Source organism: Phaseolus vulgaris, chromosome 5 (assembly GCF_051622355.1).
Source record: "Phaseolus vulgaris cultivar YP4 chromosome 5, ASM5162235v1, whole genome shotgun sequence".
In the NCBI taxonomy this organism is placed as follows: Eukaryota; Viridiplantae; Streptophyta; class Magnoliopsida; order Fabales; family Fabaceae; genus Phaseolus; species Phaseolus vulgaris.
In genome coordinates, this window is record NC_143502.1 from 717,300 (window position 1) to 732,674 (window position 15,375).

At 33.9% G+C, this 15,375-nt stretch overlaps 1 protein-coding gene across 6 annotated transcripts; it reads right to left on the reverse strand.

Annotated features, from left to right (window-relative positions):
• Positions 1-321: 321 nt before the first annotated feature.
• On the reverse strand, positions 322-14,637 carry LOC137834626 (Zincin-like metalloproteases family protein). 6 transcript variants are annotated; one of them, XM_068642708.2, is made up of 17 exons: positions 14,425-14,636; positions 13,926-14,007; positions 13,283-13,335; positions 12,664-12,718; positions 11,758-11,896; positions 11,605-11,659; positions 8,552-8,774; positions 7,574-7,669; positions 6,738-6,857; positions 6,509-6,634; positions 6,262-6,417; positions 5,100-5,216; positions 4,517-4,642; positions 3,612-3,679; positions 1,903-2,038; positions 1,601-1,766; positions 322-1,474 (listed from the first exon to the last, which is right to left on the reverse strand). In XM_068642708.2, exons 1-17 carry the CDS (start codon positions 14,601-14,603, stop codon positions 1,206-1,208), a joined length of 2,166 nt encoding a protein of 721 aa, XP_068498809.2. In that variant the 5' UTR covers positions 14,604-14,636; the 3' UTR covers positions 322-1,205. The 6 variants fall into 6 exon arrangements, 5 of the variants coding, with proteins under 5 accessions (XP_068498809.2, XP_090158315.1, XP_090158316.1 ...); XM_090302189.1 differs by lacking the exon at positions 12,664-12,718 and having other exon boundaries at positions 14,425-14,623; XR_016520906.1 differs by lacking the exons at positions 322-1,474; positions 3,612-3,679 and having other exon boundaries at positions 1,630-1,766; positions 14,425-14,637.
• Between the last annotated feature and the right edge of the window lie 738 nt (positions 14,638-15,375).

Sequence of the window (15,375 nt, forward strand, 5' to 3'; positions counted from 1 at the left end):
TTAAAAAAAAATATATAAAACACGCAGAGCATCACAATATAACACATTGATATGCTATGTTATATCTATCATTTGCATTATATCCAAATAGCATTAAAATAAGAAAAAGAAATGGAAAAGAGTAGAAAGACTAAACCAAAACCTACTCAAGAAACTTATAATAAAATAAAGAACATGTAACATAATAGGACATCTGTGAGGCTTTGAAACAATGACAAGTCACTTTATTAGGACAAATTCTCTTTACCGTTAATTTCTGTTTAAGATATGATAGCTTTTAAAGCTGCACAATGGCGTCAATTTTCTGAAGGGTCTATGATATGTGCCATGTAGAATTGTTTCTTCACTTCATTTCTTTCAATGTGAGTGCATATGTAGTTTACACTTGAAATTATGCCTTATAACAAAATTGGATCCTCTTTCTTTCATATGGACGGTTTCTTCCTGCTCCTCCATATATTCTTCTCCCACCTTCATAAATTTTTTATATTGCAAAAATGTCCCTCTATAATATTCCAGATTACGTCATCTAGAAGTTTTTTTCCAAATTCGTAATTAGCTTTTGGATTATGTAATCCAGAAGTCGTTTTTCAAATGCATGATTAGTTTTCGGATCATATAATCTGGAAATCCAAATTAACTTCCAGATTATATAATCCAGAAGCCTTTTTTCCAAATGCGTGTTCGGATTACATAATTCGGAAGTACTCTCAAATCCAGACTTCTAGATTATATAATCTGGATTATCATTTTTTAAAAATATATTCTGGATTATATAATCCATAAGCTATTTCCGAATATGAGATTAACTTTCGGATTATGTAATCCAGAATATGGAGGTGACACAAAAAGGATAAAAAAGTATTTTCATATTTTGTATGGGATGACAGAAGAACATATGGAGGTGCAGGAAGAAACAGTTTTTCATATGATAGGGTCGTGTAAACAAAAATAGACACAGCCCAAAACAAAGCCTTACAAATTTTGACAGGATAGTTTGGATGGTACCACTATTTGCTGTGTCCATGAGGAAAATATGCTGAGTGGTAGCTCATGGTGATATTACTTCTGTTGTTGCCGAACTGAAAAGAGAGCTATCCAATTGTGAACATGTGGAAGGCCCACATTGGGAGACCCGATTCAGTTATCTGCTTAACTATGGTGCTGGTGTGTCCGAAGTCTGAATTTTCTTATAATTCCTTGTATTACAAATGGACCTGCTGCATATATTCTTCAACCAGCTTCATTTCATCACAAAGACATGAAATATCAGGCATTATCCCTCCATCATGATACCTGTATATTCCATCTCCCACTAGATCTTTCAACACTGCATCTGGTTCTCTGGCTCCTCCATGCTGTAAGAATTTTGTTCTTAAAGCAAATCCTGTAGTTGATGACAGTGGATCCTCCTGGCACACTTTCTTCCATATGGTTGCAGCAAAACACTTAGCATACAAATAGCTATAATAACCTGCACGATAAATATATTAAGTATAGGCCTAAACTTCAAATTTTCAATAAATGAAGAATTTCAAGTTGAAGGCAAACACTTTTTGGTGGCATCCACATTATAAGAAAATTCAGACTTCAGACACACCTGCACCATAATTAAGTAGATGACTGAATCGGGCCTCCCAATGTGTGCCTTCCACATGTTCACAATTGGTGTGCTCTCTTCTCAGTTCCGCAACAACAGAACTAATATCACCATGAGGGAGTGGCTGCTCTCCAAAAAGTGTCTGGTCAACAAGAGCATAGAAGATCTGACAAATATAATTAAAGTGTTAAACTATGTAAACTATTTATCCTTTATAAACAGAAAAAACAAGTTCTGCTTATGCGCTAACAACCAATGTTTGCCCTACACAGGCATGAAAAGAAAAGGAAAATATAACAAACCTGACGTTGCAGTTCAGTTGCAGCAAACATATCTCTAGCACCCTGCATTGACTCAACCAACTTCTGAGGAATTTCTTCACCAGTTGAATAGTGTCTAGCAAATTTTCTCAAAACTCGATAATCCCATGCATAGTATCTGTCATGAAAAGCAATTCCTCTATCAGAAATGAGAGGTAACCAAATTTATTCAGAAGCATTGGTTCAATTTGTTATTTCTTTCATCAGTTCAAATATGGGTTTGGTCCTATTTGCATTGTTCTTGTGTTCTTATGTGATTTCTATGATCCAATTAGTTGAATCATTATCTTAGATGTTTCTAAGACAACCTATGGAGAGAGATCACGTTTCTATGGTTAGATTTATGGTTCTTACACTTAGTTTGATAGATCCTCTATTGCAAACGCATTATTTGAGTCCACGTTAGGAGCACCCCTTGGTGAAAACACCTACCGATTAGGGCCCCATCCAACTTATCTTTAGTGAAGTGCCCATCAAACTCTATGCTTTGTTTTGCCATGTCAAAATGGACCGTGAGCAATACTAATGGCTAAATTGCTGTCACAAAACAGCCTCGTAGGTCCCTCATTTTTTAGTGGTCATCAAGAATCATCTTCATCCATAATCCTTCACATTGGCATGCATCGTAGGTTGCAATTATGCTTCTGCCAAACAATACTACATTTTTCTTTCGCTCCTCCATTAGTATATTCCCTCTGAGAAACATGCAGTATTCGGAGGTGAATCTCCTACAGTCTACAACTGACTTGACATAATCCACGGACAATTTACCTTCTCTCCTGAATAACATTCCTTCCCCTGTACTTGCCTTTAAATATTGGAAAATCTTATCAACTGCCTAAAGGCGATTTTACAGGGGACCATGAAAAATTGATTGACCACACTAACATTAAATTCATGCAGTCTTAGAATAATACCATGAACCATCACTCTTGGAATTTAAACTTACAACAACAACTAAATCGCACAAAACCGGGTTATAAGCTTTATAACCTCTATCTAAACAATGTAGAGCTAAACTACTAACTGAGGTTGCAATTAAAGTATCCCCAAAAGACGCTGAAACTAAAGTGGGCTAGAAGTGACACAATTAAGGTGAATTTCCAGCATTAAAAACAACTTATTTAAGTGTGTTTATGTGTTTAGCTACAAACAAAATTATAACAAATTTAAATGTCAGGGGCCACATTATGAGTTAGAGACATAGAGTTGACATTTGTCAGTGACAGTAAAAAAAATATTCGGCACTACCCCAATGCCGTGCAGGGTATAACATGTCACATGACCTTTCTATAAGACATCTTTCTCATATTGTTCTGGTGGTGGATAATGACATTCGGATAGCAGATCCCAATTGAAGATCAACGAGTCTCTGAATGTCATGGTTCCACTCAGAAAGTTGAAATTTCAGGGACACTTGACTTGAAGATGATGATGGATGTAAAGGAGTAAATTAAGGTTTCATTAAAAAATCAAGAGGCTAAGGTAATACACTTTTACAAGACTGGGATTATATTAGCTTAATTCTGCAAAATCAAACCAAAGTACATATATCATAGAAAAATAGGCAGTTGCACAGCAAGTACCATCCAATTAAACAGTTCATTCAAAACTTTTATATTGTATTTATTTACCACCCTGATTTAAGGGATAAGACTTAAAGTACATAGTTCTTGTTGCATTCTACTCACTCAAACAGGTTGGATGGTATTTCTGCAAAATCCAGAACTGCTCTGGTGCCTGAAAAGTGCTGGTAGTCCTACAATAAGAACATGGCATCATCTCATTACATAAATGACAGCAGTAACCACTTTTCAAACATTTTAATTATGAAGAAATGTTTGCAAAGGTATTTAGTTCATTAAACAATATGGTAAAGAGTTCATATAATTAGAATTTCAAAATGATTTTTAAAAAAATGTCATGTTAGTAAAGATTAATTAAATTTGCTCAAATCATGTTCATACTTGTGCCTTCATATTATTTGATGAGGAAGAAATTTAACTTCTATAAATATTAGTATTAGACTGAGGTAGGGAGAAAATTATTATGATTCTCTGTTACACAAGTTCTATATAAAGGTCAGAGAATCATCAAGGCCTATGGCAGTTACATCTGGCTATTAGTGCAATATGCCAACTCGTGAATGAAGAGTAAAAGAGAAGACAAAACCATTAAATTATCAAGGGCAAGGGTAAATCTTATTTATTATGTATTTTTCTGTTATTTACATAATAAGATTGTTGAAATTTCTCATATATTGTAGCTATTCATAATTGTAACTAAATAGGTAATATCTTGTGTAAGTTATGTAAACAGGTTATTAATCCCAACGGTTTTGCAAATCCCTAAAATTGGGGGATTGGTTTTACAACATTATCACATGCTTAAGGGTTGGACATCCTTACAGCCTGACTATAACACAGTTATTGTAGAGATATCACAAAATTAAAAGTAGTTAACTTTGAAAACTAAAAATTTATTTATATCATCAACAATTGATTTGTATCGTGAATCCAACTTGCACATCATAAAGCTTTATCCTTATTTTGTAATGCAATTATGCAACTATTTCTTCATTAGTTCAAGAGGATACCGTTCTTGAAAGCAAAGAATGCAGAGCATGTCCAAACTCATGAAATAGAGTTTCTACTTCCCCATGATTGAGCCTTACAGCTAACGGATTTTGAGAACCCGAAAAGTTACAAACAAGTGCTACAATCTGCAAAATCATCAGAACCAAGCATAAATCAGAAAGAATAAGAAGTCTGCCTCCTCTATGGTGGATACAGTAAAAATGTATTTAAATATAACCATTGTGCATTGATATTTGTCTAAAAAAAGGAAAATGTCTTTATGAAAAAACTCATTGAATACAGTGATTTAGTAAAAAAAAAATGAATTTAAAATGAGCATTGCACATTAGGCGTTGAACAGTTCCAATTAATTGGTGAAATAATGTGGTTCCCTTAGTCTCATATCACATCACCAAGCATCAAGTTTTTCCACTAGAGGATGACGCGTCTCTTCTCTTTTAACTAATATTAGGCCTTATTAAAAATGGAATAGAAAACTTTCACATAAAAGGAACTACACGTGTGACAAAAAGAGAAAACTATATTTCTAGTTAAATGCCTCAATCAGAGTAAGAAACTGAGCGTAAAGAAATTTTCACATACTGGAAGTTGGTATTCTGTTTGAGAAATTCTGCGACCCCCTTTTATTGCAAAGTGAGCACAACCAGGATACTTTCCCTTTCTAGAGTATAAATCGAGGTACAAATATCCCAAGTCACCCTGAAATGAGCTTGAGTATCAGTGTCTTCAAACTAATTAATTAAGAATAAAAAAGAAAAGCATTATTGATATCAATCATCACTGACAATGTAATAAACATGAGGTGTCAAATCTTCAGAAGTACATAAATTTAGTAAGGCCCAAAAAAAATAAAAGATCTTGGTAGAATAGAAAAATATTAGGACCGTATAAATACTTAATTAGGAAAGCATGACAACTAAAGGAGCTCAGAGAGAACCGGTGAAAGTACATACAGAGAATTCCATACTTAAGCAGTGGTTTGATAAATTACCACTCCTCCTAACTATAGTTTGATGCAGAATCAGATCATCCCACCATGGTAAGGCCAATCATCAATTTACTTTACAGTATGAAAAAAATGTGTTTTTGAGTGAGAGAAGAAATAAAAGAAAACGATGAAAACAGTAAGAAGCATGAGTGTGTCTGTAATTTGTGAACTAAACTAATTGAAAAAGATTTCTCATTTATATTTTCAGTCGAGAAACAGAAGCTAGTGTAGATGATGCTATGTCTGCAGTAATAATTCTGATTACACAATTGACTATTGTCAGTTGTCTGATTGAGCATATTTAAACATGGCATACACTCTCTCACTTAGTATTAGCAAAAAGAAGGTAATGGCATTAGTCAGAGAGCTGGCATTCTCTTTTCAAACAAAGGTAGATAATGTGATAACAGACCAACCCAGGATTTTTAAGAGTCCTTATAGATAAAATTTACAGAAATTTGGACCAAAAATCAATACAGAATTCATATTCAACAATAAAAGTGTTAGATTAAATAGCCTTAAATAGAATTTATTGTAAAGGTGCTTTGTACTGCACCTAGTTCCTAGATGTATCCTTTTAGTTTCTTAGTTTCTCTTCTCTTCCCTCTCATACATTGTATCTAAATCTGATATAAATGTGACATCCTAAATACAATCTCTATATTTCTAATTCCTTTGTATTATTCTCAAGTTATGTAAAAATGTTAAAACTACAGAAATATAATGTATGACTAAAATATTCTTTGCACCAAATACCTCTTCGGGATGATGAAGAGATAGTTTAAGCACATGTGGATCCCAAGATTCATCAGGGGCTAGAGGGATGCTATGAAAGGTTGCACCAAACAATGACTGCACCAGCACCTTCAAACCCTCAATACAGTTTGAGAGAGAAAAATATGAACCTACAACCTGCAGACATGATTTTTGCATTTATGTGAAAAATACAAACATGGATATGTTGAAGTATTAATGACACAAAAACATGTCACATTTTAATTACCGAAGCATCCAATTTATAGGCAGAGGACTTCATCATTGTCATGTAATAGGTCTCATCCCATGGCCTTAAATCTCCATCACTTTGACCACATTTCTCTCTCTTGAATTTCGTGAGTAACTTATGCTCCTAATATCATAAGTAAAAGAGAATAATTCTCAGTGACAGGCACAAGCAACTTCAGCTATTACACCCTCATGCCCAAGAAAGTATGCCTTGAAGGAATCTATACCTCTCTAGTCTTACTCTGGACCATCTTGCTCATTTCAAGTAAAAATGACATTACAACTTTTGGTGATAAAGCCATGTTAGGCTTAATAGAAAATTCAGCATAAGAATTACACCCCATTATCTGCATCAAATGATCACACGGAAAAATCATTATGTTATAAATTCGAAATAGAAGAAACAATTAGCTCTGTTATTAAATACCTACAAAAACAATCAAGCAAAGTAAAGACAAATAAACATCCTACACTTTTTATTGAAAAAAAAATTTGACCTAAGAGAATTCAAACCTTACTCAACTGTTGTAGCATATGATACTCTTTCCTGATTTCTTTATTTCAGTTTCCATTAGTGAAGATTTATTACCCTGTAATTTATTTTTCTTTTTTAATAGTAACTATGACATATAGCGATGTTTGTTGGGTCTATTATTTCACCCACTATCAGGCCGTCATTAACCCTCCTGTTTATATCTAGTCTCACTCAATATGTATATGCCTATGCGTGAAGAGGTGTGATAGAGATCCCACGTCGACTAGGAATATAGTTGAATTATAATATATAAATGGGGTGTAATCCTCACCTTATGAACCAATTTTGTGAGGTTAGCTAGGCTTCAACTCACTTCTTAATACTCCTCTTCCCAAATAAAATTCATCTATACCCAAAAACAGAAAGTAACAGAAGTATCAAATATGTTACGCAAGCATACAAATGCATGATGGCGATCTAGAAACATGTTGCACGAGAGTGCAACATGGAAGAAGAGAGAGCATACTTATGTTACAGCACAAATCAAACTGGTTAAAATGAGTCAGTGGGCCTCATGATGATACAGACCTGAGCTAGCTCATGTCGTGCAGATATAAGCCTTTTGAGGACATCAACATTTGCCTGTGGAACAGAATTTCCTCGTATATATACCTCTTTCCTAACCTTAAAATACAGAGAGAAATTGACAGATATCCATTAGTTAATTACAGTATTTAGTTAGTTAGGTTGAAGAAAAAAGCATGTTGCCCATAAATAAGAGGGGAAGTTAAGAGCAGTATTTTTAAAACCAAATTGATTATGGAACAGGTTAAAGTACTACTTCAAGGTTCAATGTTCGAACTGCTAGAAATAAAATAATATTTTAATAAAATATATAATATGGGAATAAAAAATAGCAACTCCATAATATGCATTCCAAGTCTCAAGGTTTCACACTAGTTATGGCCTCAAATGTGTGAAAATGCAATAATGTCAAGTCTATTCAACTATCACACTTTTTAAGTAGAGATTATTAAAATAAAATAAAAAATTAAATGATTTGGTTTAAACTGATTTTTTACTGTATTTGCCAGTTTTTGACAGGTCACTTCAGAGGTTCAAATGGATTGAATTGAACATGGGACCAGTTCACTAGGTTTTTTTTATTTATTTGGACAATCTAGTTCAATTTTCAAAACATAAGTTAAGAGAGACATCATCCTCTCAATTGAGAGGAAACTAGAGCCTTTGGGCAGTTAAAGGTTCAGACCCTTTAAGTTCTGCAGCATTTTATCTGTGGAATTGAGTTTTATCCCATTAATTTATAGTTCAAAAAGTGGGAGGGAATACACAAGTTCATTACTTCAAGGATCATATGAGAATACCAGCAGAATTCATGAGTACTCTAGAGTCTTAATACTAGATTGTTTAGAAGATGAGATGTGATTACAAATGTTTTTAGTTCACATGAACTTACTTCACAGTCCTTAATAGGACTTGTGAGTAATGCTTACTAGTAGTATCAATATACTAAGGTAAACTTAAAAATCACCGCATAGAAACTACCTTATCATCAGATGACAATTGTAGTACAGAAGCAAGAGTTTGTGGATCCGTTGTAATCCGAAATCCTTTCTCTTTAAGGGTGCCCTTGGGCCCTGATAAATCCTTGGTTATTAACCATTCTGACCGATATACAGGCTTTACAAGATAATGCAAATTCTTGGGGATGCGAGAAGAAGGATATATATCAACCTTTCCTGGGTCCATGACAATATTTTCATTGTACCTAACCAAACCAAGAAATTGTAAACCAATCAAACAAGATCACAAAATAAATAAGCCTAATTCAAACATACAACAGATTACTTTTGAGGAGAATCAGTCATAAAGTAATGACTGAATTGAAATGACATAGAAACATTCACAAGCATGATCATTAGTAGTCAAATACAATTTATAACATGATAAGATAAGAACCTTAAACGAACCATGTCACAAAATCTAGCTGGAGGATAATAAACCCCACATTAGAATCCCATACTTACAAACCCAAGTCTCATACCTTGCAATTGGATCCTAAGTACTTGCACCCCCCACACTCTACAACTCAAGCACCCAGGCAGTGTAAACACTGAAATGCTGGCAGCACCACTTGTGCCACTCGTGTCCGGCCGAGAGACACTGGAAGACTCAAAAACCAATCGATAAGCACCTGGTTGTTAAGGAGGGAGAAACAAGTCAAAACTAACAAGAACTTACATAGGAAAAGGCCTTTAGAAAGTCCAAACAACATCACAAGGAACTTAAAAGATCCTTGATGTGTTTTAAAAGCTACCTATGGATGCATGCTTCATTCATTATGATTTGGTGGTAGCCCTTATACCTATCTTGGAAAAGTATCATGTCCTTGTAATTTATCCAACAATTCCTCAATCAGTGGAATTGGGAATTTATACAGGAATGTAGCCTTGTTCAATGCGTGGTAATCTACACGAACCTCCAACTTTCATCGCTTTTTTTACCAAAATAATTGGGCTTGAAAAAGGACTCAAACTTGGCCAAATGATGCCCTTCTCTAATATCCCAGCCACCATTTTCTCAATCTCATTCTTTTGGGGCATGTGGGTACCTATAAGTCTTGTATTAATGCCATCAACTCACAAGAATTTTACAATTGATATCACAAATAGGTGGTAGTCCTTTCGGAGTGGAAACAACTAGATTATATTAGTCCAACAATTGTTGAAACTGAGTTGCTAGCTAATGAGTGATTTTCAGCTCCAAATCACTATCCTCCATAGAAATTTTCTCAGCTGCCAGGGATAGTGCTGACGAGGCTAATAAGGCAAAAGCAAAATCCGCATTCTGGACATTCATCAATGCTTTAGAAGAATTAGTGATTAAGTGTTTCAGTCTACCACTATTTTATAGTCCTTCTCTTGCTCCATAAATGTCATTGATAAGTGTTCCAATTCACCCTTGCCTCTCCCAAAAGTATTCAACCATCTACTCCCAAATTCACATCTACCCTTTTCAATCCAAACACAGAACCCTGTAGAGAACTCATATCCAACCATACTGCAAGATTGTGGAGATAGAGGACTCTGCACCTGAGAGAGCACAAGTTGAGGAGTTGGAGGAGATTCCTTAAAAAATAGGACTTTTTTTATTTTCTTTTAAATTTAGAATTATGTTTTAATATTTTTATTTTCTTTTAAATCGAGCCAAGATGACCCATTGGCCAATACAAGACCAGGACAGGTCAAAAAATTGTGGCCCATTTTAAATATGGGTTAGGCCGAGTCAGCACAGTTTTTCAGTTAGCTAGACCTTACTGCCTGTTTTCCTAGCTTTACCTATATCTCATTTGGTTTCAACCCACCTAAGAAAAAACCCAATAATTGTTTGCCATTAACAGTCTCTGCTTTGTGGTGATGTCCTTCCATTATAACCCAAGGGTTTTCTTCTTCAAGCCAAAGAGCGAAACCAATGCATTGTTATTCCTTCCATGCTGATAAAAGCGAGTCATCTTCTCAAAAGTTTTAGTTTGTTGAACCTCAAAGAACATCTCTCCTTACAAGCCCATCCCAACAAATCATTCCTATCAAAGGTTGGTAGATCCCCTTTCTTGCGCCAGAGAGGTATCTCATCACTACCATTGTTCAACCCATTACCCCATGTGTCCTCTTTGTTCATAGGAATGATTAAGAAACTAATTGCTAGTCTTGTCATTCTCCATCAATAATCGTAGTTTTTTCACCATAAATTCCAATGTGGTCTCAATCTTATCAATTTTTCCAAGCTGCACCATCATTTCAGATAGTTGATTCCCTTGCTCCCATGTTACTTCAATGTTTTCAACAACTTTTCTAAAGCATCTACGTTAGATTCCATTCCTCCTTCCTTTGCATCCAATAGGTCAAACCAAACTAGTCAGGCACCCAATTTATGAGAAAAGAAAACGAGATAAATACAAAAGAATTTTGTAATGCAATCAAGACACAAGTCTCTCCAAAGGGTTTTTTTCTGTTCCACAAGCTAATTGCTCAAATGGAATTGTTCACACATGCCTACTACTAGCGATGTAACTAATGTTCATATACAAGTTTGATCATTCTGACCCATTTTGTTCCTACAGGAATAGACCCTTACAGTTCGCTGGGCCCAAACCGAAACACTTATATTAGCAGGAACCATAAAAGTAGGTTTTAGATATGTCCAAATAACATGAACTAATAAGCCAACCCCACAATTCACACGGTGTGAAAAGGCTTTGTGGCAGCAGTACTTATAAATCATATAATTAGTCTAAACACAGTTAAGTTAATTTCATAGTCTATCAAATTTGTTAATGTGACTTCATGATATTTAGGTTTTGAAGAAGAAAATTTTGAATCTTGAGATTGCTTTGTCGTCACCATGTAGTATTTAAGGACCCTCCCTCTTTACATGGTACCAGTTTATATAAACGAAAAATAAGGGGAAAAGGCACTAGAAATATAAACTTATGTTTTGGGAACAGACTGCTTCCACCATAAAAGAAAATTATTCAGTTTTCATAACAAGCAACAGAATTGTCACTGCAACCAATGCATCAATATCAGTGATAAACATACTCTCTGCATAGATGAGACATTTCAATATTTAGCGTGTTCACTCGATCTAATTTCTCTGCAAAGAAAGCACATCACATAAGAAACAATTTAGAGATAAAAGTTCCCTAGATTTTTATTGTGAATAAAAGATGAAATTAAGAGTAAAATAATTACCAGAGCAGAGATTAATTCCACCCCTTTCAAAGTCAACACGTAAGTTTCTAACTCCCCTTTTAGCTTCCTCAGAAAGCGTATGACATTCTCGCTCTGCTTTCTTAATCGCATCATATAGATCATGATTTGTGTTCAGATACTGCATAGCAAAAAGATAAAATAATGAGCACAGGTGTTGGGGTTAGACCTCTGTGTAACTTGAGTTTTCTCATTTGTTAATATAATGTCTGCATCTTACTTATAGGAATACAGTGAAGACCAGATCTTCAATGGTTAAGTTTACCACATGCTTTTTTTCTCAAATCATGATTGATTGGCAAGTTTAATCAAATACTATACTTCTTGGTTTAGTTGGTTGTGTGATGTCAAATTGGTTGCTAACTCTAAAGTCTACACTCATTTCTGTCATGATTAAAAATTCACATGTACTCGACTTCAATTTAAAGAGCTTCTTCAGACTATAAGGTCAAACATAACTAATCTGTCTAACTTCAGCATTCCAACCAGAAGTGTTTCTTTCCCATTCTATCAAATATACAGAAAATATCTTATAGAGAAAAAATAGCAATAAACTCTCTAACATATCCTTTCGAACACAATCCCATTGATTGAAATTCACTAGAAATCACAAAATTTTGTGAGTCCGCTCCTGTCATTTGACTAGTCTCAAAAGATCTGCAGTTTTGAGTAAATTTTAACTAATAGTAGAGAATGAGGTTCCTCAACATACAAGAAAAATATAACCAAAGTACGTGGCTAAGCCCATGCACACACTCAAACTTTAAACACTTTATGCAACAGAACAACAACAGCACATGATTTTTCATTTTTCTTAGGCTATGCTTTTGTTAAGTTAATTAACAATAAACATAAAAAAAAAACAGTGAGCATCACCGGTCAACTCACATGTAGATATTCATTAATTCTCATTGATGCCTTGCTGGCCTCCTCAACAAACTCTCTGATTTACCCAAAAAAACAGAAACATAATTTCAATCATGAAAGAAGCATTACAAAATATAATAGCCAAAGATTTCATCAGTCATTTACCAGAGAAAAAACAACAGTGTGAATTAGTTAAAAAGAGAAACCAATTACTACAACCACTAATAAAAATAGTAATAATAATAACAACAGCAATTTACTCTTATATTATAAATTAGAATTCACAACTAAGAGTGTGGGGCAACCATTCTCTATAACAGAGATTCTCAATATATTTTTCTCCTCTCTCTTTCTGAGGTGCATTAACCAAAAAGTTTATTTCTCAAATTATTTTACTTGTATAGTCAATTTTATTTGTCTGTCTCTTTTAATTCACCTTCCTTTATCTCCATTTTTAAATCCAATAAAAAAAATAAGGAAATTGAAAAAAAATAGTTAAAAATAACCTTCTTAATTCTTATACCAGAGTTTAAATTGTTTATTGTAAATCCAACATATAATTTAGACCACAAAAATGTTTTCTTTATAACTAAGGCAAAAGCTAAAATACAAATAATAATAATGTTAACAAGAAGATAACCTGTTAGGGTGGGTATGCCTACACAATTCAGCAGAGTCAACAACAGAACATACCTGAGAAATGAAACATGCAAATTGAAATACATGTAACAAGAGAGTAAAAGAGTGAATACAACAAGTAAAGTACTTATTCTCAAGATAGTTGAATCGGGATACAAAGTGTGAATTGGAAAGCCTATTTTTTGAATCACAAATTGAACCATATTGAGAATATTAAGATTCACGATCAATAACAAAAATAGCAGAGATACATACACAAATCTGTGTGTATAAATAAAACCACAAATCCAACAACAAAAAGCACAAACCCATGACCAACAATAACTTAAAAGCATAACTATAGCATCATTCTAACAAAAAGAAAAACAAGAAATGAAAACAAAACATGCATATTAACATAACTCTATGCCTATCTGTTGGGATTTCTAGCTTAAAATTGCAGCCCAATTAACTACATAGCCTAAACAAATTAAAAAATAACAGAGGAGGAGTTTTAAAATCTCCCACAACACAACTTAATCATCTACACATGAGTTTTACAAATTTTGAAAGCACCCAATTCCCAGCACCAAGCTTCCAAATCAATCAAATTGGTGCGATTTTATCAACCACCATGCTCAGTCATTCTCATTAAAACAACTTACAGCGTCAGAAATCTCATCCATTGCTCGCATTACTTCAGCAGCTGGCTGTTTCGTACTAATGTAACTGATTAGTTCTCCAGACCTAACAATCCACAAAAATCAAAATCAACCGGTGGTCATGACACCATTACTAATAGTAATAGAGATTATGTGCGGACTGTTTAACACTTTGGTTGTTAACCAATAAAACAAATGCACATTTATCATTACAACCAGATAGACATGCGTGCAACAATTAACTCATAGCAGTAGCAATAGTAATTGAGTGCAGCTATTTTACCTTTTGTAGGTTAAACAATGAAGCAAATGCACATTTATCAAGTACATATGTAGAATTAGCCAGTACAATGAATTACAAACAATTCCATGCATAATAAGAGAAAATATACATCAAACATATCACAATACAAATGCTGAAACTCACGCGTGCATTAGTATCAGTTTAAACAGTAGCAATAATATTAATTGCGTGAGGAACACGATTCGATAAGATGAATACCTTTGAATGGCTTCATCGACGAAGGATTGAAAGCCTTTTGCGGTCTTCAAATGAGGGAAGCCATAGAGACCAGTGGAAGCGGAAAACGCACGAACAGTGACGGAGAGAGGATTCCATTTCCTCAGATGGAAAATCACCGAACTGTCTCTGCTCACCACTCTCCACATCGCACCGTTCATGCTTCTTGCTCGTTCAGCTCGTTCAAAACGCTGCGCACACACCTGCTTAAATATGTTAACTGAACCCACGCACTAAAGCCAAATCATCCGACCCGACCCGAACCGGATCCGGACCGAAACTTGTGCAATTTTCCTACAGAACACAAAAATTAAAAGAATAATTGTAAATTTGATTTTTCTAAAACATTGGATCCCAAACAAAAAATTTGAAAATTCTAGCAAGTATGTTGATTCTTTGACCTTTAGTAACTAGTTATATGTTAACTATTTTTTTTTAGTTTTAAATTATTATCTATAATAATATATAATGAAAATTCTTCTAAAAAATGTCTCTTAATATTTTCTATTTTATCTTTATATTAATATTTTATTTTAGACATTCCGTCCATAATTTTTTTATTATTTTATGTAGCATAGACATTGATACGATACGGAAACAAAGATATATATAATCTCTAAAATTTAGGACATGGAAACACAGATCTATATATTATATAATTATGAATTATATAAGTTGATATAAAGATTTATGTGCACAAATATATTTTAGTTTTTTTTAGCAAAAAGATGTTTCTCATGGCTGGTTCAAAAACATTTGTTCCTTATTTTTATAATCATTAATGTATTTCTTTTTTTTTAAATTGTGTTAGAATCGTGCTAAAATTGTGAGAAATCCAACAAATATTTTTTTGAATTGGATGTGTCTTACGAATGTCATGTTCGATATGTGTATTCAACATGAACACACCATTTAAGAGACGTGTCCAAACCT

Bases quoted from the DNA above. Each gene is read 5' to 3' on its own strand.
- LOC137834626 (XM_068642708.2), bottom strand. From the start codon at position 14,603: ATGAACGGTGCGATGTGGAGAGTGGTGAGCAGAGACAGTTCGGTGATT. The intron at 13,336-13,925 runs GTAAGTTGTTTT...TTCATTTCTCAG, and splicing joins TGGATGAGATTTCTGACGCT to GTATGTTCTGTTGTTGACTC. The intron at 12,719-13,282 runs GTTATCTTCTTG...TGGGTAAATCAG, and splicing joins AGGCATACCCACCCTAACAG to AGAGTTTGTTGAGGAGGCCA.